This window comes from Mustela nigripes, chromosome 18 (assembly GCF_022355385.1).
Source record: "Mustela nigripes isolate SB6536 chromosome 18, MUSNIG.SB6536, whole genome shotgun sequence".
Taxonomy (NCBI): domain Eukaryota; kingdom Metazoa; phylum Chordata; class Mammalia; order Carnivora; family Mustelidae; genus Mustela; species Mustela nigripes.
Window position 1 is genome coordinate 2,587,736 of NC_081574.1, and position 23,145 is coordinate 2,610,880.

The 23,145-nt window shown below is 42.2% G+C and overlaps 1 protein-coding gene across 1 annotated transcript in view; it reads right to left on the bottom strand.

Moving 5' to 3' along the window:
• The window catches only part of CSMD1 (CUB and Sushi multiple domains 1), a 1,942,714-nt gene that overhangs the window by 183,115 nt on the left and 1,736,454 nt on the right, over window positions 1-23,145 (bottom strand). Inside the window, exons 37-38 of the mRNA XM_059384481.1 lie at window positions 20,017-20,121; window positions 667-785 (exon numbers count right to left, since the gene is read on the bottom strand). Of these exons, the coding sequence (XP_059240464.1) occupies window positions 667-785; window positions 20,017-20,121 (224 nt within the window). The remainder of the gene's footprint in view (window positions 1-666; window positions 786-20,016; window positions 20,122-23,145) is intronic.

Below are 23,145 nucleotides of genomic sequence, written 5' to 3' on the forward strand. Positions count from 1 at the left end.
TGACTTGGTATTACACGTGCTTCGATTATTAATAGTCATTGCTGGCAGGGAGAATCCTGTAAGAATTATGCTAAGTGACAGAGAGAAACTGTTTTGTGAGTAAGCTTATTTGTGGTTAGACCAGAAAAAATAGCAGAAAATAATGAATGCTGGTGCACATGAGGTTATGAAAGTGCATGAAAACTTTTATATAACATTCTAAAAATGATAAAGGTGCTTCAGTATTTCTTGGGAATGATCGAAAGCTATTATCTGAGCACTGCAGTACCTGGCACAGAACAGTAAGAATGATGATTTGCTCAACTGACCATGAGAACAGTGTGCAAAGGGGCTGTCACGGTGACAGTTTGAAAGAGACTTCTGTCCCTGCTTTGTCCCTTAGAATTGTATCTGCATACGTATGGGGAGAACATACATTTTGAAATAAAATAATTACAAAAACAAGATGCTCAACTTTGAAAGAGTGCATCCTCATTAGAAGCTATTTCCACATTATAATTAAGATTACCAGCATGCATGGCTTAATGTGAGTACTTTGATTTACAAACGAAGTGTGAGAAACTAAATTAGCTCTCCAGGAGAGCAGATGTCAGGCACTGGCTTCTGGAGCTGGCCAGGGACTCCTAGGTTTAACCTGTCCAGCCCGGACACGCAGAAGGACGCTACCTGCAGGGTGTAGCCAGGTTCGCACTGGAAGGAGAGGACGTCGTTCACCATGTACCGGTCTCCGATTTTGATGCCGTTGCTGGGAAGGGCTGGTTCTTGGCACGCGGCGAGACCCACGGCTGTAGAAATGCAGGGACAAATGCTTAGGAAGTAGGTAATATAAACATCATTCTTATTTTTGGAAGAACAAAACAGCTTTTTCCCCCTGTTGCTCTTCTCCTAAGGAAATGAACAAAGACACCGAGCCTTTCTCTTGTTACTCTACCAAGACGACTTCGGGCAACTTTAAATCAGGTTTAGCTAATTCATCAATACATTTCATATTCAGTCTGCAGTGAATCAAGATTTCCCTTAAATAATAAAATTTGCTACTTCCACGTTTCCTATTATACACTCCAATTCCAACACATACACATTTTAAAAGGTCCTTTAAAATTATGTTTCTTATAATATGCAAACCCCATGACAATCCTCTCTTGCTTTGTTTTTCAAGCATAGTTGGCCATTTTTATGAAAAACCTTAAATGTGAATCTGGGAATTCTATCCTTTCAGAAAAACATCAAAATACAAATATTTTGTATTCTCTCTCTCATTTAAAGACAACAAAACCCACGAACAGTATGTTCTCAGATAAACAGGACCACTACTTATGGGTCCCAAGACTATCATCAGGCACTTTTCTAGATGGAAATGCCTTCAGTTAGGACACTAACAATTTTTTTTTTAATGCATCACATAACAGTGGCATTCAGCCTAAAATATAGAAAAAATTAACTCTAAGTATTTAGTGCTGAAACCTCTCTATAAACCCCATGGCACAGATAGACAAAATATGCAGCTCTGGTGTTTTATAGAATAAAAAAATGCTTCTGAAATGGTGCTAAAGACGTGGGGATTGCAAATAACCCTTTTCATCCGTGTGGTACGTCTTCTCTCATCCCTGGTTACACAGGACCGGGTTTTCCAGGGTAAGAGAGGGGGAAGGACATTAATTAGAGCAGCCCAGCTTAAAATGCTCCGTGTGACCTTGGGCTTCACTCCAGGTCTTGCTTACCACACTAAGGGCCATGAACTGGTCAGGTGTGTTAGCTGACTGGGACTGGGGACTCTGAGGGATGCCACTGGGACGGGGAAGGTGGGTCGTCTGGTCTTTAATCGAACCAGAGGCAACAACTGGTGGGAAGCGGCTCTGCAGGGGGCGGTCCCAGTGCAGGGTGAGGACGTGCTGCTCCCCTGTGCAGGGGACTGCACCCACGCGAAGGGGCTCTGGGTCAGGCCCCCCTCCTCTGCGCTCGCGCACAGCCCCTCGGCCCGTCCGATTTCGCTGGAAGAGCACAGGGTCCGAGGTAGAATTCCCGAGACTTCCAAGGTGGGCTGCTCAGTCCGCATCCAAGCTGGGCTCCACGCAGCTCCACCGGGTGCCCACGCACCCAGCAGCAGGTTCTGCACCCGGAGCCCGAGCCTGGGCCGGCGGCTCTTGGGAAAACCATACGCGCTCACGACCGCATGTCATTAAACTAGATGCAGGACGCGGCTCCAGGCGCCGCCACGTGCCGACAGCCACGACAGCTTGGAGCCGATGTTAAGGAAAGGACGGAGTCGATCGAGTGGCAGGTGGATTGTGCAGGTAGGAGCGCGCACGCAGGAAGCCCCTCTCTCAGCGCCGGCAGACCACCGGTCCACCACCCGCCCTGACCTGCTCCCCTTCCCTGCTCTCCAAGGCCTGGCCTGAGAGCCTGACAAGACTCACACCCGTGGCCCTAACTAGAGCGGCTGAATCAGAGTGATCTTGCCAACGCCATCCTACGGATTCTTGTGCAATCAAGTTGGAGAATCCCCAGTTTGTCTCACTTTCCCCCCAAAGCTGAGATGAAGCAAAGAGAGAAGCATCTTCGATTTTCATCAACCGTGTGACTGTTCGTTCGAGAGCGCCGTGCTACAGAGTCTGCATCAGAAGGGACACCCCCGGTTCCTAAGCTCACTGGGTAATTTCAATCCTTGGAACACGTTGATTTGTATCTGGGATGAGCAGGTTTGAAGTGTATCTTAGAGTTTTTCTATTGTGATCGTTTCTTTCCTAAATGGCTATTTATTTAAAAGTATAAAACACCATATGCATGAAGTGGCAATTTTTTTTTTATTCCCAACACAAAATTTGAAGATAATTGAGTCTTTATATTTATATGATAAAATTGATAAATATGGAAAAATACAACCCTTAGGATTTTATCTTGTTTTGTAGGCGTAAGTCTAACCTATCTCTTTAAGTCTAACGTATCTCATTCTTAACTCTAGAATACATATTGCATTTAAATTTTACCCTTTCTCCTATCACAGTGTAGCAAGATCACCTGCCACCTATCACTACATTTTTATCTGACCCTGAAAAAAATAGTTAAATTGCCTTTCGTATGAATTTAATTACAACTGAAAATACTAAAAAGCTAATTTGTGGTGATATCACATCATCATTTTGGTATACTTCATGTACACACAGAGACCAAAGAACATCAGTAACCCCCAAATGTTAAAAAAAAAAAAAAAAAACCTGATAACATATTTTGAAATTTAAAAAAAATGCAACAAGTAATTCAAAACCATTCAAAGCCATCCCTTTACAAATCAGATATAATAGGCTTTTTAAATTTTACTACATGGTGATTGATATGTATGTATTATATGTTATTTTAATTTTCTCCTCCCTTAAATTCCATGTGTAAATCCCATTCATCCTCTGGAAAAAAATAACTTGCATTTACCTGTACCTACAGGAATTATAATACATTTTCTGAATAAATTAAAAGCATACATAGAGCCATTTTAATCAGCGTTTGATCTGATGACTCAGGAAGCCATCATATGCAGACCCAGATACTTGTGTAGAGAGAAACATCGGCCCCTCACTTTTCAGTGTCACTAGGTATCTGGTATATGGGAGGAGCTAACAGCACAAAGATATCTGGTGTCTCTAGGGACATTTTCTGTAATAGCATCTACATATATTTACCCAGAGATAAGTAAGTATGTGATTGATATGATATTTACTGAGCTATCCTGGACCAGAGCCCAAGTATGTTCCACAACACGTCTCTCTCCTAACCATGCAATGCCTCCAGCAACGCTGAGTCAAGTCACCCTGAAAATAGTGGGTTTAGGCCATGAATGGAAGATTTTTATTTTGGGGTTGAGAGAACCATGACTCTAGCAGAGGGGAGAATTAAAGGTGTGGCAGGTTCAGATCCCTAAACCAGCTGGGTGTGAAGTTCTTCTCCAGACAGACGTGTGCTAGCACCGCGGAGGCTCACCATCTCCTGTGATCTACAGAATCCCGGTAGCCCCCTTTAGAGAAAGGGCAACCAAGTGCATTGTGGACCCAACACAGGAGGACCGGGAAGGAGACAGGGCAGCCCCAGAAATGCCGGGAATGATGTAGGGTAAGAAGTTCTACCTTAGAAGGTAGAACAATGAACTTTCTGACCGTCAGGGGACAGGAGGAGGTATATTGAAGAATTCTGACACAGAGAATGGGCAGACTGTTTGCATTTAATCATTATGGTAATCAAATCGTGAGGTAGGGAAGTCAGGAGAAGAAAAAATCAGGGAAGTAAACGGAGCAGGAAGGACGGTCGGCTTTAGTCTGTATGTGTGTCCGTCACTTGTTAAAGCTCCTAAAAGAGAACAGTTTCAGAAGAATGTTGTTGGAGCAAAACTGATTTTTAATGTTAAATCATGGGTGGTCTATCACCTAAGTGACAGGTACAGTCGTAAAGCCAGTCAACTAAAAGACAGTGATTTAGACACAAAATGAGACATGTTGGAAGACATACAGAAAAAAACAAAAAAAAAAAAAAAAAAAGAAGAAGAAAGAAAGAAAGAAAGAACGAACTTCTCTAAAATCGAGCTGTGACACAAAACCATTTGGCAGAAAAATTCAAAATTAATTTTCCAAAAGGACAGACATCTGGTAGAGTATATTGTCACACTGTAAGCTTAAGTTTTATAGAAAAGATTTCTAATTGTTTCAAAGGATGGCATATTTACATTCTGAACTATAGATGACAATATACCAAATGCTATGCAGCTGGTTTCTTTTTTTTTTTTCAATTTTTTAAAAAAGATTTTATTTACTTATTTGACAGAGAGAGAGATCCCAAGTCGGCAGAGAGGCAGGCGGAGAGAGAGGGGGATGCAGGCTCCCTGCCAAGCAGAGAACCCAATGCAGGGCTCAATCTCAGCACCCTGAGATCATGACCTGAGCCGAAGGCACAGACTTAACCCACTGAGCCGCCCAGGCATCCCTAGCTAGGTTTCTTTAAAAGGTGACTCATAAACCCCGTGATTCTGAACCATGAGGTATCCTGATTAAACATGATAATGAGAGGGTAATTGCTGAGTGTTCTGAAGATTTAGATCTATTGTTCTAAACACGTAATGAAAGACGGATAAATATTCTATGTAAAAATTTGGACATTTTGACATGTATGGATTTATAAAGTTGGGATTAGATTTAGACGGTAGCTAAGAGTCTTTATTTCTCCTCAAGTCTAGTCTGTGAAGGGAAAGAATATAAAACGAAGCCATTAAAAAGACAAGTAATCTAGTTTGACCAAATACACAGCTTCATGGTTTTACCTGCCACCGAACGTCAAATGTGGACCTTATGAACCAGACTACAACAAGTAGTCTCATCAGTTCTCCAGAAGGTATTATAGTCGGTATCCTAAATTCATTAGGTAAAATTCAGAGATGGTTTGTATAGATCTTGAGAAAGAAAATAATCTTGAAATCCATGATAGACACGCCGTGTTGGGAGCAGAAAATGTGAGCCTGCGCAGATACTGACGAGACAACTCTGAGCAGCTTTTGTCAATTAGCATTGCCCTCATTTTGACTAGCGTAATGTAGGCTTTTCAAAGACCGCAAATTAAAAAAAAAAAAAAAAGAAAGAAAGAAAGAAAAAAGCATGTCATTCTAGCTGCACTGCTCAAAACAATAATCAAGATAAAAACTACAGAGAGAGGAATGCAGAGCTGGATAGTGAGACCCCTAGAGCTGGGGTAGCTCACAAGGGCACAGAGGTCAAAGGACATGTGCAGATATATGAGCTTTATCAAATTCATAAGCACTATAGGGACACATAGGCTATTCCTTACTTTTGAAAAGAAAAAAGAAAGTGTTGAGCCCATTATTTTGTAACTAATTAATAATAACCATCCATTCACACAAAACTAGCACATAACAATCTTCCTTCCTGTGCAGACAGGTTTGGATACCTTAACACAGGAGTGCTGCTGAGTCTCTAAACCCATCAATCCAAACTTGCATTAAAGGTCAGACACTGTGTTGGAAAATAGGAGAATAAAGACATCCCAATTTCACTTAGGGAGACGCCATGGGAGGCTGACAATCCATGAACGAAATGTCAGACCCCATGATCACACAGGCATAAACATAACAAGTGTCAGCCTGTACACTCAGACTTCTAGATGACATTGTTTTATGAGTCCATACATCTCCATGACAACGATGTGTATAGAGAAACCTCCATAATTAATAACACAGCATCTGAAGTCAAGAAAAGAAACCACTTTTAAAATCATTGTGTGGGGGCGCTCGGGTGGCTCAGACTGTTTAAAGCGCCTGCTTTCGGCGCAGGTCATGATTCCAGGATCCTGGGATCGAGTCCACGGCGAGCTCCTTGCTCAGCAGGGAGCCTGCTTCTCCGTCTGCCTGCTGCTCCTCCTACTTGTACTCTGACAAATAAATAAGAAAATCTTAATAAAATAAATCAGTGTCTAAGAATTCAGCATGTATGTGGAGCTAAAAATATTTTCTTTCATCTGTAAACTGTGGGCATGTTAAGTCCACATAATAAATGCTTTCTTTATTCTTCCCACTTAATAGATCATAAGGAATCTTCAAAGCAAAAGGGATTCTGTGTCCAGTGTCAAGAGATGTCATAGCATAAATTTGGGGGAGATAGAATATTGTATCTCTCTTGGAGATTTGAAAGTATTATAGTATATAAAAGGCACAGAGAAATCCTACAGAGATGAATGCGCTTCAACGTTATTTGAAGGATTTCTGAAATGTATTATAGGACCATTTTGGTCTGCAAACTACCCATGGGTAATACAGGACAGGAGGGTCCTGCAGAACACTCTGAGAAACACTGATCTTGTCCAATATCCTCATTCATGGGGAGAGGGTACGCAATTGCTCCAAGTTCACAAGACCAGGAGATGGCCAGGCTATACCCACTCTGCCTTCTGAACTATCAGTGAATTCTGCGTGCCAACGACACACAGCAGAGCTCTGTTAAAATTGTCCCTGGACCATCACGTTGCTCAGTTTCCCTAATTAAACTATAGGCTCCAGGAGAACGCAAAGTGATTCCTTCTCTTTCATCAGTGCTATAGGCAGGATGCCTATGTGTCCCTCCTTCCCCAAAAATGTGTATATTGAAGCTCTAATTCCCAAGGTGGTTTTTGGATAAGGTCTTTGGGAAATCATTAGATTTACATAAATTTATGAGGGTGAGACCCTCATGATGGGATTAGTGTCCTTATGAGAAGGGAACGAGAGATCTCTCTCTCCAGACACGTACACCAGGAAAGGCCACGTGAGCACACACTGAGAAGGTGCAGTCTACAAGCCAGGAGGCAGACTGTCACCAGGAACCAAATACGCCAGCCAGCACCTGATCTTGGGCCTCACGCCTTCTAGAACAGTGAGAAGCAAGTATCTGCTGCTTGAGCATCCAGAGCTAAGACAGTGTGTGCATCACACACATCTAGCACATGGCCTGGAAGAAGCATAGATACTTATGTTGAATTGATAAATGGATAAAAGGATAGTAAACTATGGCAAAATGACCACAATTAATCGCTAAAAATATTTTGGCTGCTAAATAACATGTTCTCTTACTTCCTATTAATAAAGGACAAATGCTGAGAAATAGATTGTACTTCACCTGTCTCACACAAGTAAGGACGTCTCACACTAGTGACGAATTGCTAAACCTCCTCTCGCGGGTCTAAGAAGAGAACCGTCCTGTCCCCTATAGGACTTCAGTGATTTGCGTACGCCCGAAATGCTATCCTCTCCTTCATGGGGAGAACCATCACTGAAGCCATGACCGTATCAGGCTTCTTTGCCAGAGCGATATTTACTACAAATAAAAGGAAATTCTCCCACTTCAAAATGTACCAGTCACACGTATACTTCAGAAAACTTAGAACATTAAATGTAGTTCAAATTTTAAAATATCAAACCTTACACTTGAACTTAACCTCAATTACACAAACATAATGTAATGGTATGTGCATTTATTAGCATTTCCAGGTCAATTATGTGTTTAAAATTATAACAATGACAATAATTTCTTAAAGTATCTTGGACTGTTCAATTTATATATCAGATAGACTAATGGTAATACTTACCAAATAAAACTGGCATTTGTACATGTGACTATATGTATACATATGCATATGTAACACATGTATTTATGCTCATATGTTTTTGCATTTCTTTAAAAAAAGCAAATATAAAATGTCCAGATTTAATTGAAACTCTTAAGATTTAATAGGCGAAATCATCACAGTAGCTGATTGAATCAAGGAAATTTACGAAAAAAAATGTTTTTAGTAAAATATACTGATAATTTTAATATCTTTTTCTTGGTTTGATGTTTTATAACATGATTTAGCAAACAATTTCCCTTGAGCCAAACCTGGTCATGCTCCTTTCTTTCTGTACTGACCCCTTTCTTTAGTCCTTAAGCTGAATATATTTTCTCTGGCTCTTTACAAAAGATACTGCTAAACCATGTTTAATAGTATTCTATCGTATCCTTAAGGTATAACACTAAACACTTTCATAAAGATATTTGATCATTGTAAACATAAATTTGTGGCATTTATTATTATAGAGACTTGAGGAAACATTACAGACTAATATGAACATTCTTACATAACGAAATATCTGTACTGCCAGAAGTCTGCAAATAAACCATATTCATATAATGACAAATGTGATATAATTTAATATGTTGGATTTTACTTTAGCATGGTTTCAAAAACTCAAATCTAAGTGTATTTTTGAAAACAAAACAAAACAAAACAAACCACAACCGTATACAAACATTCAGACTGTGTACAAACATACTATTTGTTAGCTGACTAAGAAATTGGTAGCACAATAATAAAGTAAAGGAACATATTTTTAAAAATAGTCTCTGCTCTTTGAATGATGTGGGTTGATTTAACTAGTCCTTGAACTGTTTAACTCTTACTAAAAAAAATGCATCAAGTCTAGTAGTGATGCCATAAGATGGCAAAATAGAAAACCCTAGAACTTCCTTCCCTGATGGAGATACCAACTTAACAAAAGTACAGACAAATTTCCCTTATAAGAAATATAGAAACCAATTAAAAGGTTCCCAAACCCTAGGGAATCAAAAGCCAACTGCACTGAAGTTGTTTGGAAAAATTCATGGCCAGAGGTCTCTCCACAACACAGTAGGCACTACTCCTGATTTCTCCCTGTGAAGGGAGAGAGTACAGTGGGGCATATATCCAATGTTCTGACTTTTTAGAGAGCTGTCCAAGGAACTGGTCTCTCTCTTGTTTGAATACAAAGGTTGTTAGGAAGAGATGCAAGGCTGATGACTCGGAACAAAGGTAGTAAACATGGTCTGACTCATACTGGAATCTACAATATGGCGGATAGGACCAAAAGGGGGGCTCAAGTACAAAGAGTCCACAGCAGCAGGCAGATCTAAGGGGATGCTACTGATTAGCAACCAGGAAACCTCTCCTGATGCATGCACAACCCCAGAGAGGTTTTAATCTGAGAAAAGGCTTGAGCATTCTACAGAATCTCCAGTTGGGCCAACTGGTGAAAGTCTCCCCTCTGTAAAACCAAACTGTAGAGACTAGGAGAGGTGGCTGATGCTTAAAAAGCCATTGATGCAAAAGAAGGTAAAGCAGCATACAAAGAAACAGGGGGATATGGCCCAATCAAAGGGTCAAATTAAATCTTTAGAAACCTACCCTAAGGAAATGGAAATATGAATTACCATAGAATTCAAAATTACTCTCATTGGACTGCTCAACGAATTAGAGCACAACAGATAAACCACTCACCTCAATCAAGAAACGGATACATGAACAAGGTAAAAACATCAACAAAGAGACCATGAAGAAGGACCAAACATAAATTTTAAACTAAAGAATCCAATAACTGAATTGACAAACCCATTAGAGAAGACCAACGTTAGACTTAATCCAGCAGAAGAAAGAAACAGCAACCTTGAAGAAAATCAGTCATTTGAAATTATCAAGTCAGTGGAGAATAAAAGGCAAAAAAAAAAAAAATGGATAAAGCTTAAGGGAATTGCAGAAGACCATGCAGCAGAACAATATACACCTTATGGGTATCCCAGAGGAAGAAAAAAAGAGAAAGGAAGGCAGAGGGTCTACTTGAAGAAACAGTGGCTGAAAACTGCCCAAAACTGAGGAAAGAAATGGACATACAAATTAAAGAAGCTCAAAGAAGTCCAACCAGGATAAATCTAAAGAAATCTATATTGAGGCACACCATAATCAAACCATCACAGATAAAAATGTGAAAAGAAAACATTTTTTTCTCTTGGAAATGGCAATAGAAAAAAAAAAGTCATGTTCAAGGAACCTCTTATCAGACTATCAGTGGATTTCTCATCAGAAATCTTGTCAGTTAAATGGAATCAGATGGTATAGAAAACCATGCAAAATTTTAAAACTCTCTGATAAAAGTAAATATGTAAAAACTATAGAATCCTGGAGTAATGATAAATAGTTACATAAATTACTTTTAAATCTGTTTAAAATTTTTAAAAACAAAAACATAGAAAGTAATTTTAAATTTATGTTAATTCATATGAAATATAAAAGGGAAATTTGTGTCATCAATAAAGAGGGCAAGAAGAAGAAGAAACATAAAGGAATAGAATTTCTATATGTGCTGGAAGTTACTATTAGTTGAAAATACATTATTTAAGAATTTTCATGTAATTTCAATGGTATATTCAAAGAAAGTGTCTTTATAATACACACAAATTGAAATGAGAAATGATAACATATCATTACAAAAATATCAGCAAAGCACAAAAGCCAACAAGAAAGGAAAAGGACACAAAAGCTATAAAACATTTCGAAAAGAAATGGATAAAATAGCAAAAGCAAGCTGTTCCTAATCAGTGAATACTCTAAATGTAAATGAATTAAATACAACAATTAAAAGACATAGATTGGCAAAATGATAAAAAATAAACAAGACCCAATTATATGCTGCCTACAAGACACTCACTTTAGATCTCAGAACGCGCATAAGCTAGAAGTGAAAGGATGAGAAGATGTCCCATAAAAATAGGAGACTGAAGAGATCTAAGTGGCCACGCTTAAAAGAGACAAGATAGATTTTGAGATAAAAATTGCATAAGAGACAAAGATAGGCATTATATAATGAGAAAAGGATCAATTCACCAAGGAGATATAATCATTATGATATAATAATTATTATTGTAATATATATTTTATAAAATATATATTATATATAATGTTATATATAGATATATATAACATTAGGATTCCCAAATGTTTGAAGCAAGCATTGACAGAATGGAAGGAAGAAAGAGACACAGCAAAATAATACTGAAAGCTTTCAATAACCCCTTTCAACTTAGGGATAAAACCATCAAGCAGATGATCAATAAGGAAGGAGAAGACCTGAACAAGACTAAAGACCAAGTAGGCCTCACAGATATTTACAGAATACTCCACCCAAAAAGTCAAAATTCAAATTCATCTCACGTGTATAAGGAACACCTTCAAAGGTAAGGCAAATGTTCTGTCACAAAATAAATCTAACCATATTTAAAAAGACTGAAATCATACAAAGTATCTTCTCTGACCATAATTGAATGAAACTGGAAATCAATAGCAGAGGGAAAACAGAAATTTCCACAAATTTGTGGAAATTAATCAAAATCTTAAATTCAATAAGACAAAGGCCAAATAACAAGAGGATTTTTAAAAAAATATCTGGATGCATGAAAACAAAAATGTGACAGACCAACCTTTTGGGATGCAGTAAAAGCAGGACTAAGAGGGAAATTTATAGCAGTAAATGGTTACTTTACAAAAGAAGGAAGATCATGAATAAATTACCTTACTCTACACCTCAAGGAACTAGAAAAAGAGGGCAAACTGAGCTATATGGTCAAGCACCCTCACTTTCGGGTATATATCCAAAATATTTCAAAGAAAAACTTAAAGAAATATTTGTGCACTCACTTACAGCATCATTCACAATCTCTAGAAAGTGAAAACAACCAAACTGTCCACCGACAGGAGAAAGTGTAGTGTATACATAAAACGAAGTATCATTTAGCCTTAACAAAAGGAAAGCATGTCACAGGCTGAAATATGGATGGAACCTTGAAGACAATAAGCCAGTCACAAAACAACAAATAATGTATGATGCCGCTATGTCTAAAACAGACCGAATCACAGAAACAGAAAATAGAAGTGGGGTTGCCAGGGCTGGAGGGAGGAAGAAGGGGAATTAGTGTTTATCGTATAAGATCTGGTAGATGGCAAAGTCCTAGAGATCTGTTGCACAATAATGCGAATCTGTCTAACACTACTGACCCACACATTTAAAAATGGTGAAGACTGTCAGTCTAAGGGTATGTGTTTTTTACCACAATAAAAAATAAGCAGGGGTGGGGATAAGTACGTCAGGTGTAGACTGAGATACACAACATGGTATGGACAACGCCCTCTAACTTGTAGCTTACCCTCCCGTAGCACGGGGCTACACTGCATCTCAATACCCTTGTCTGCAACCCTCTCCTTCTTTGGGAAGACGCCTTACAGTGAGGGACCGTGTTTCTCCAAGAACCAGCAGGGCCTCACTCAATAGAATTTTTAACAAACCCATGCATCACGTGCATCTGTAGAAAATACAAAACCTTTCATAAATATGTAAAGATAAAAAAATTGTCCACACAGAAGATTGAATTATGTAATTTTCATTTCAAATGAACTATCAAAAACCAGATATGGCCACCGATCTACCCCTTATCTCTTTAAGTTTTTTCTCTTCCCCTAACTGGACATTATCACCTCATAATTAAGTCACGTGAAAACAAGTGAGCCAACACAATTTATTAAGTCCTATACAGAGACTAAAGAAAGGAGGTTTGGGAAAAGAGTAATATTTCCCGGGATCCCAAAGAACTAACAGTCTAATTGGGTTTAAAGGCCATAAAGACCAATAATACAAAGAAAAAAGCTTTGTAACTGAAGCATGTGGATAATCGATGCTGATAAAATCAGAGGTCAGAGGGACGAACACGGGTTGACCCGGTGTGGGCCGCAGGCTGAGCGGCTCCAGACGGACGGGGGAGTCAGAAAGGCAGAGACAAGGGAGGGAGAGGCGTGGGGGAGGAGAAGTGCGGAAGCACTCCTGGAAAAATGACAATTCACACAACGTGGCTGTTGGACTGTAATGGGCCGAATGGAACGGCTTGAGGGACAGCGGTGGGTGATAAAACCAGTGACGCATTCGGCAGAGATGCCTAGATAAGGAGTGAGGAGATGTCGAGCCACTGAAGGACTTTTGGCGGGGGTGAAGTTTTGAGCAAAGAGATGTTGGGCGTAACCCTGAGCATGATGGCCCTGGCCTGGAAAGGACCAGACACGGAAGGACCGGTGGAAAGTGACCAATGTGAAGAATGAGAGGGATGTCGAGATTGAGGGAAAGGCATGTTTTTAACCGGAAAACACATCAGCGACCTGAGGAGGAAAGCCTGTACGGCTTCCTTGGTGACTGTGTATCTGCTACGAAGTCACGCATGACTGCACGGAGGAACTTGACGAAAGCCCGCTCGGAAAGGAAGTTGTGCTTCATTTTTATTTATTAAACAGGACATCAAGAATAGACCAATCTGGTGAAGAGGTAGAGGAATCTCATGGTTTGGGGACTGAGAAACAGCCTCATGTCATTTCCCCGTCCAAAACTGCTTCTTTTTCTGACATTCAGAACTTTCCTGCCTTCTGTCACTCACATGACTGAAGTCCACTCTCCTGTGTCTAGAGCTCTGACGCAACATGTGATAGGACGGGCTTCTCGTGAATGTAATTAGCCATGGGCTGCCTGAGTCCCTGTGCCACTAGTCATGACTTATTCAAATTCCATGATCTTTCTTCCTCAGTTACTCAACAGGGAAAATCTGCAAGACTGGCAATAGAACAGAGAACTCTTTTAAGTTTTTACATCCAAGGGATGAGTTTAATAATGTAACATCCTGAGTTTTAAGCTTCGAGTAAGAAGATCCTAAAACCAAATCAATGATTAAAAAATAGTATACTCATAGTTTTCAAGTGGCCACAAGGTTTCAACAAAGCAATGTACATTTGTAGGTGGGACTCTATTGAAATATCTGTTCTGTAAGGACGAAAAGTCTAGATTGACCCATTATGTGGCATAATGCTAGCTTGATATCTGATAACTGCTTCCCATATAATGTTCCTACAGTTGGACTCAGAAACTCACTGTGGCTCAACCAATATACTTTTCCGTAGCACTCACAGACTCGCTTCAACAGGACGGGACTAGATGAAAGCAACCCCACTCCAACAGACCCTGCCGTGACCGGCTCCTGTAACTGCGCTGCTTCTCCTTCAGCGTTCTTCTGTGGCTGACTCCTGCCCATTCTTCCATCGTTCCCTCAAGAAAGATTCTCCGTCTAGAGCAGCCCTGAACTCATCTTACACGTCAGAACTCTGTTTATTTTCCCCTGGGTGCTTAGCATAGTCTGTAAGCAGCACGGACTCTCCGGTTTTCTGGTGCATGATGCCCACCACTAGAATGCAAATTCTACCTGAGCAGAGACCATGTCTGCTCGCCTCCTCACGACTCTGTCTGTGATGCCTGGAGGACAGAGCAGAGGATCTAAGAGATGCTGGAATAATTCATGACGGATGCTGAGATGCCCACTGTCTACTTTAGGAGGAACACGATTTGGGGGGAGGGGCAGTTGTCCCCTAGAGATGAAATTAAGGCAAATCTGCATGTTCTGTGAAAGCCACCCCGTATGGAGAACCATCAAACCTAAAAGTAATCTCAAATGTGTCACAGGGGCAGATGCACCAAATGACAACTGTTAATTTGAAACCGGGTTCCTTTCCGTGTGGGCAACTGTCTTAGCCATGAGCGGTAGGGGCGGCAGCTTCGTTGATTTAGAGACTGCTGAGTCTCTCAGGCAGCCACCAGCAGGCCCGCTGACCAATGCACGTCATGCGAAGACGCATGTCTTAGAGACGCATGGGAACCAGGCAATGCTCCCGATTTAGCTGCAGGATAAGCCCTCCGTCCCAGCCACCCACCCCGCCGCTGTGCAGGTGTCATGCCTGAGATTCCAAAGACTACAGGGAAACTTGCTTTCAATCACTTATGTGTCAACTGAAGAACCATGAGATTAAGTCATGTCTGTTGCGTCTTCACTTAAATGTAATACTCGTAAAAATGCTCACGTATCACAGGTGGGAAGAACACGTTGACTTGTTATCCATTTTGTGAGTGTTACATTCAACTCCAAATAAAGCTTGGATTCTCCTGTCACCAAACCAAGTTATGGTAATGTTGCATGCCTGAAATAATCTCCTAAGAGACATTTCAATTTTTTTTTGGGGGGGGGGGGTTGCAGGAGGGTCTCTGGAATTTTCTGTGATGTAAAATAAAAGCCAGGGTTTATAACACAGTTGACCCTTGAACAACATGGGTTTGAACTGGGCGGGTCTACTTACATGAAGATTTATTTATTTATTTATTTATTTAGGATTTTATTTATTCATTTGACAGACAGAGATCACAAGTAGGCAGAGAGGCAGGCAGAGAGAGAGAGGGAAGCGGGCTCCCCGCTGAGCAGAGAGCCAGATATGGGGCTCGATCCCAGGATCCTGAGACCATGACCTGAGCCGAAGACAGAGGCTTTAACCCACTGAGCCACCCAGGGGCTCCGAAAGGAGATATTAAATGGGAATATTAAAATAACTATGAGAAATATGTTAAAAAATGTAGGGAGACAGGAGGCATGCATGAAGAGATGGAGTGATGGTTGTAGAGAGACGATAAGGATAGAAAAAGTCAAGTGAAAATTTTAGTCGGGGAGTACCCACGATATCAGGGATGAAGAATGCTTCTAACGGGCTCGTTAGTAGATGTGACATGACTGGGAAGGACTTAGTGAATCTGAAGAAAACTTAAGAGCAATCACACAAGGGCACCTGGGTGGCTCAGTGGTTAAGCCTCTGCCTTCGGCTTGGGTCATGATCTCAGGGTCCTGGGATGGAGCCCCGCATCATCTCTGCTCAGCGGGGACACTGCTTCCCCCTCTCTCTCTCTGCCTGCCTCTCTGCCTACTTGTGATCTCTGTAAGATAAATAAATAAAATCTACAAAAAAAAAAAAAGAGCAATCACACAAGCCAGGACACAAGGAGAAAAGAGTGAATAAAGCAGAAGTGAGTGCCAAGAAGTGTGAAAGAATGTGCGACAGCCTAGCGCACATGTAATGGAGCACCGGCAGAAGCGGAAAGAGATGGGCTGGCGGCAATATCTGGGATGACGATGTGGCTGGGATTTGTTCGCGACCAACAGAAGATGTCAGAGCACAGATCACGTACGTCAAGAACTTCAGGATGAATATTGAGAGCACACTGACACTCTGCCCTAGACACATCGTAATCAATGTGATGAAAACAGAACATAAACGATAAAATGTTGCAGCAAGCCAGAGAGAAAGAACACGCGCATGTCTACCGATGCAGGAAGTAAGAAGCTACTTCTCACCGTCAACTGAGAGACGAGAAGACAAGGGAACCACATCTAACACACTGAAAACAAAGAAACTTTCAACCCAGACTTCTGTACTTGGAAAGTATCTTTCAAAAATGAAGGTGAAATAATGACTTAAAAAAAAAAAAAAAAAAAAAAGAAGGCAAAAGCTGGGAGAATCCTAGTCAGTAGACCCGCACTACAAGAAAAATGAAGGAGCAGTCCTCGGACAGAAACCTGGGTTGACCCAGAGACATACGAGCTCCCGAGATGCTAAAAGCAAAGGTAAACATGAGATATTTATTTTTCTTATTTTCTATTTACTCTAAAAGATCACTGTTGTAGTAAAGTAGTAGAAATGTAAAAACCAAAAGTAGTAAAAATATTTTGTGGGCTTTATAGCCTGTAAAAATAAAATGTAAGGCAGTGAATAACATAACGGAAGGAAAGCAGATATTAGAAATACACCCTTGTAAGTCTCTTTTACATGGAAGGGCATAATATCACTTGAAGGTAAGCTGTGCTAAAGTAATAAAGATGTATCTTTTAAATTCCAGGCAGATCATTACATTTTTAAAGTTTTATCTAATCAGCCCATAGTGGAGATAAATTGAAGCAATAAAAATATTCAGTTAAACCAAAAGCTGGCAGGAAAAGAGGGGAGAATCAACAAAATATAAGTAAAACAAAGAGAAGGGTTCCAATATGGCATATGGCTTCGATCTTATCACCTCTTCTGCCACCAAATCCCACCGAAACCAATAAACCCTGGTTACTGACATACTGATATACATTGTGTACACACACACACACACACACACACACACACACACACACACGCAGAAGAGGTATTCCTATATATAAAACATTCTCGGCTCTTCCATGTTGAGTTCAAGGACAGCTGCCACCATATTGTTCCTTAGGAGCGAGTTCATATGCTACATACCCTTAGCACAGATTTTCTTGTTTCCAGGATCCACCAGTATCATTATTATCTATAAATACCTTTAAAGTTTCATGAAATTTATTTATTTTGTTTTGTTTCGGTAGTTTTTCTGAAGAAAAGAGCCCAGAGGTAGGGTGACTCCTGTGTCCTACTGTGGAACTATGTCAACATTCCCATCCAGGTCAGAAGGACGGCTGACCTGGTGAACGCAGGAAGCACTCAGTGATGCTGATCATTCGAGTGTTACTCAGATCACGCGAGAGAACCCAGGTCATACATACAGGATCAGGCCTTCTTGGAATCACTTTTGCGACTGGTAAAATTTGATAATTCATCCCTTCAAATAATAATGTTTGTTTTCTGTTTGGGACGTTCCCGTCAGTGCCCATCTGGAACAACGGGCTGTGATAATTACCCGGGCCTCGTGCTTACTCCAAAGCCCTCATTCAGAAGCAGATGTGGACCAGCCACGGTAGCTCTGGTTTTAGGGAAAGACAAACTGATTCAGAAGCTCCTCTCCCTTCCTTGGGTCATCGACCTGCTCCTGACCCTTGGGGCCGTCGTTTGTAGAACAGAGCAGTGCATGCTACGTTTCTGATGGGACTGTTGGGATCCTCACACAGGGTTCAGTCAAGGGCCTTTGTGACGAAGTGTCTCACGTTCCGTGGGTCCCTAGCAGTGCGACTACAGGCCATGTCCTTCCTTCTTTAAGTGCTGGGCATCCCTCAAACCAGGGCTTTTGGAGGACAAGTGAATAAGTAGCTGTAACATGTTCAGAGCAGGACCCACACAGAGTGTGTGTTTTTGTCATTTTTCTTATAATTTCATGAATATCAGTTTTAGTGACAAATCTGCATTTAGAGGCTTGGAGATTGACAGTACATATTTTAAGTAGATGGAAATATGTCAACGGATTAAAAATATGCAACAGTCTTTTGGCAGCTTAATGCAACAGTCCTTATACTGTTTGAGGTTGGCCTCAATGAGATTAATTCTATAAAGCCTTAAAATGACAGATATTTTCAACTCTGGCCCAAGGAATCCGAAGGGAATGAGGGCCTATAAATAATGCAGGAAGTAGAGAGGACACAAATGACATGGGGGGGTCAGCATGGTGTCAGCACCAGGAAACAATCCCTCGGAACAAAGGTCAGCTAATGAAAATGTAGCATTATGTCCGGGCGGCGAGAAAATGAATACCGTAAGTATTTGAGCAAGGCCTTGGATATTTAAGGAAGATGGATTTGGTGGGAAAAATCTCGGTCTTTCTTTTTTAATGAAGCATACTGGTTAGGAATAAAGTGGAAAGTACATAATTATATTGTTGCCGCTGTAATTATACATAATAGCAACTGAGGACGAATTATCTTACGAGCACCTCTTTTCATAAGAAGTGAGTGAAAAGCCCAAATCCTTGAGATGAGTTTGAGAGAAAGACAGAAGAGCATTCCTGAGTTCTAACGTTGCTAAAAATATTAGTGAATTTATTAACACTATCATAAATAAGGCTGATAGTTTCCTATCTACAGATGTTCACAAAATGTATCAAAGTAGCAGATTTTTTCCCCAGACATTTCCTACATAAATAACATCCACACCATCATTTTACACTGTCACCAAAGTAGTCCTATTCAAATAAATTGGAATAAACTTGCATACAAATGCCTGTAATAAGTAGGGGAATTTAACTGAAATGGGAAACAGCCCCGTGGTTTGTGTCTGGTTCAGAATATTTATCATCAGCTGGAAATCTGGTCTTTCAAAAACATGCATGCATTTACATCTCAGCAAACTGTTTATCTCAATTCAAAAGATCACTTATTAAAACTTATCCATGTATTTGCTTATTTGCAACTGCTTATTAAAGATGATGAATATCAACATTAAGCATTTTCAGTGCTTGAAAACATGTCCTAAAATAAACCTGACTCTCATTGGAAATTCTTATTTCATTTTTACAAGGTTTACCTGCATCATCAAATGCCAAAGAAGAGTTGCGAATTTGACCTTTGTCAACCCATTTATCAGACTCTTAACTCATCTGCACATTCATTTTTAAAAGGTTAGCGTCTCCTTCGCAATACCTTCTTCCAATTAAAATGAATAATACACAAAGCGGCAGGCTCGGTGGTGGCTCCGTGCTGGGCCTCTGCTAACAGCCTTGGAGGCTACAAGTGGAAAGGCCTTATGACCATAATTTGTGGGAAATTATGATTTTATAGGTTTCGGGATATTAATATGAACATCTGCTATCACTCACAAAAGAAATCAGGAATCACACAGTGTCGCTTTGTGCTTTTCAACAATTACTCCAGATACTAACATCTGCATGTCCTCATTCCTTTGCTTTTTACAATATATATATTGCATTGAGAGGATTTTAAAAGATGCACGTTCATGCAACTTGTGGTTTTGGAACAACACTATTTTCCTACGTAGTAAGGGCGTGGACTTCCACTTTGCTCAGAAAAAAGCGCTCGATAAAACAAGGGACGTGGGACGCGGAAGAGTTGACCTTACTTTTGTACTCCAGGTGAAAGCCAGCAGCTGCCACACTGATGTCGGACTGGAAATGCAGGAAGAGCTGGTTGGAGGTGCTGTTCAGAAGGGCTGGGACTGTGGTTCCTGCAGGAGACAAGGGGTAGGACAGTCACTGGACAAATGCATTCACTTTTCTGTCTATACTACAGATGTGGGGTCTGCTTCAGTTTGCAAATCCCTATGGCCTGGTGGCTACCCCTGCAATCTGTGTACTGGCTCTAATCCTTCTGTACTTTGAGCCTTTCTCTTGTTCTCAGACCATAAAGGGGCACATGTTCTCTGTTCTCCTCAAGCTGACATGACATCTATCGTCTGAGTGCACTAACTCACCAATTCTTGTATTTCCCCATGCACTGGCTTTTGAAATTGCATTCTTCTTCTTTTTTTAAGATTATATTTATTTATTTGGGAGAGAGAGAGTGCACGCACAAGCATGGCGGGGAGAGCAGAGGGAGAGGGAGAAGCAGACTCCCTGCTGAGTAAGGATCCTGATGCAGGGCTCCCTCCAGGGTCCTCTGATCAAGACCTGAACCTACGGCAGATGCTTAACCAGCCCAGCCACCCAGGTGCCCCCCACACTGCATTCCTTTAACAACACAATCATTTTGTTTTTTTTTTTCTTATTTTGGCTTGAACAACGAAGGGGCATGACTTAAATGAGCATGTCTTATGGAGGTCCAGGGGTGGGGGGAAGAGAGGGGGGGACAGTTAGCCTAGGGGACTGATCCAATATATTCTTGAGAAAATGCTGCTTTTGACTACGTTTTCTCTCTTCTCTCCTTGTGTGCGCCGTGCTAAATGATGTTCCCATTGAGATAGGCACGTGGTTCCAACTAAGCACGTGTGAAAAGGAAAAGGCAGGTTTATGACGAATCATGTCTTTACTTAAAATGTTCTGCCTGTGTTGTGATGACCGACAAGTCAGTAGGAGATGTACAGACGTTGAGGACAAGCGCGACAAAGACACTGTGATCCTGGAGGGGGCTGAGGAGAAGAAGAATGTCCATCAATAGGAATGTTAAAGTATTCTGGTGGGAGGCATTCCATAGCGAAACGATAAGCCGCTTTAAATTCCGTGTTGGAGGAGTGCACATGCTTGCCGCCTGCACGGCCTGGCTCTCTAAACGCATACTCAGCACGGAGGAGAGTCGAGGAAACGCCTGCCGGGTCCAACTCACCATGCTGTGAGCAAATGACTAGAGCAAGCTACACTGAAAATGACCCTACTGTGTCAAGAAAGAAATACTATTTCAAATCATAGAATAAGGAGATACGCTCATAATTGTTCAAGACAGATGAACGTTGTCAAAGAGGGAAGCTCCTCCATCATCCTTCCGTCTCCAGGGTCCCGGTGTCCTCCGCCAGCTCCAAGTCCACGGCTCCAGGTGGAGAGTCCAGTGAGCCTCACGTCCCTGGGTGTCCAAAGGACATTTGAAGATGGCGTGTGCCAAGCCTAACTCTTAATCCAAGCCTGGAAACGCTGGCCAGCCTCCTGCGCCCCTCACGCCCGTCAACAACACCGTCAGCACCTCCTCCCTCTCCCATCCGAGCTTCCCTTCTCTCTGTGACCCCGCGCTCCTCTGCAACCTGCCCACGGACCCCACCTCGCCCGCCTCCCCCCGCCCCTTCACCACCATCATCCCAGTGCCCTCCACCTGCACCCGTGAGCTCGAGGAGTGCAGCCCTCTCTTGGCCTGTTTTCTGAACCCACTGTTGTCCTCAGAGAGTTCATTCTCTATTGAGGAGTTAGAAGAAAGGATTTTTTTTAAAAAATGAACTTATGATTATTTCATACTAAAATTCTCATGGATTCGTGATGATCTTAGAATGGAATTTCAGCCTCCTTGATTTAGCCTAAAGACCTTGCATGATCTAACCACTGCCTGTATTTCTAGCTACTTTTTCACAACTGATTTTTCTGTTTGAGGTGTCCTTATAACTGTAGCCTGTTTCTCTTCAACCCATTTTACCTTTTTTTTAAACATTCCATTATAATTAACATACAGTGTTACATTAGTTTCAGGTGCACAATATGACTCAACACTTCTACGCATTACTCAGTGCTTGTCCCGACAAGTGCACTCTTTTTTTTTTTCCTTAAGATTTTATTTATTTGACAGAGATTGATCACAAGCAGGCAGAGAGGCAGGCAGAGAGAGAGAGAGAGGAGGAAGCAGGCTCCCTTCTGCACAGAGAGCCCGATGCGGGGCTCGATCCCAGGACCCTGAGATCATGACCTGAGCCGATGGCAGCGGCCTAACCCACTGAGCCCCCCAGCGCCCCCTACGTGCACTGTTAATCCCCAACACCGACTTCCCCAGCGCACGGCCACCCCCGTGATGGCGCTGGTGCGTTCTCCACATGCCAGAGTCTGCTTTTTGTTTGTCTCTTTTTTAATGTGCTCGTCTGTTTTGTCTCTTAGAATGCACACATGAGTGACGTCATATGGTCGGTCTTTCTCCACGCACTTGTTTCCCTCAGCAAAGCGCTCGCTCGCCCCATCCGTGTGGCTGCAAGTGGCGAGGCGCCATTCTCTGTCACGGTCACCCGTCCGTGGGCCTCGGCCGCGTCTGGGCCTCGGCTGCTGTGGACCGCGCTGCCGTGCGCGCGGGCCGGCGAGGATGCGGAGACAGGGAACGGCTGCGGGAGATCGCAAACCGCACAACCGTTCCGGGAAACGCGACGGAGCTTCCTCAAGCCTTAAGAATGGAGCTAGCACGACGCGGCCGCCCCTCCTCCCCGTGCTCCCCGTCGGCAAGGGCCCTCCGGCTCACGCCAAGCCGCGCACTGGCTCACGCAGTAAACACGTCTCCGTCAGCCCCATAAACGCGGGAGCCTCCTCACCAGACCCCCCAGTTACTCCCTGGCCACGCACCAGGCAGAGCCTCCCTGGTCCGCACAGAGCCCCGGAGCCCGCTGCGTCCTTCAGCAGCTGACGACGGCGACGGAGGGACCCACCCGTGAAGCCCGGAGCTGCGGGGGCGTCCGCTCTGCGGCCCCCAGCGGCCGCGGCTCCCGGCTCCCGCCTGGGCGGCTGGGGCGCGTCCGCGGGCCTCCCGCACGCTCGTCCGCGGGCCTCCCGCACGCTCGTCCGCGGGCCTCCCGCAC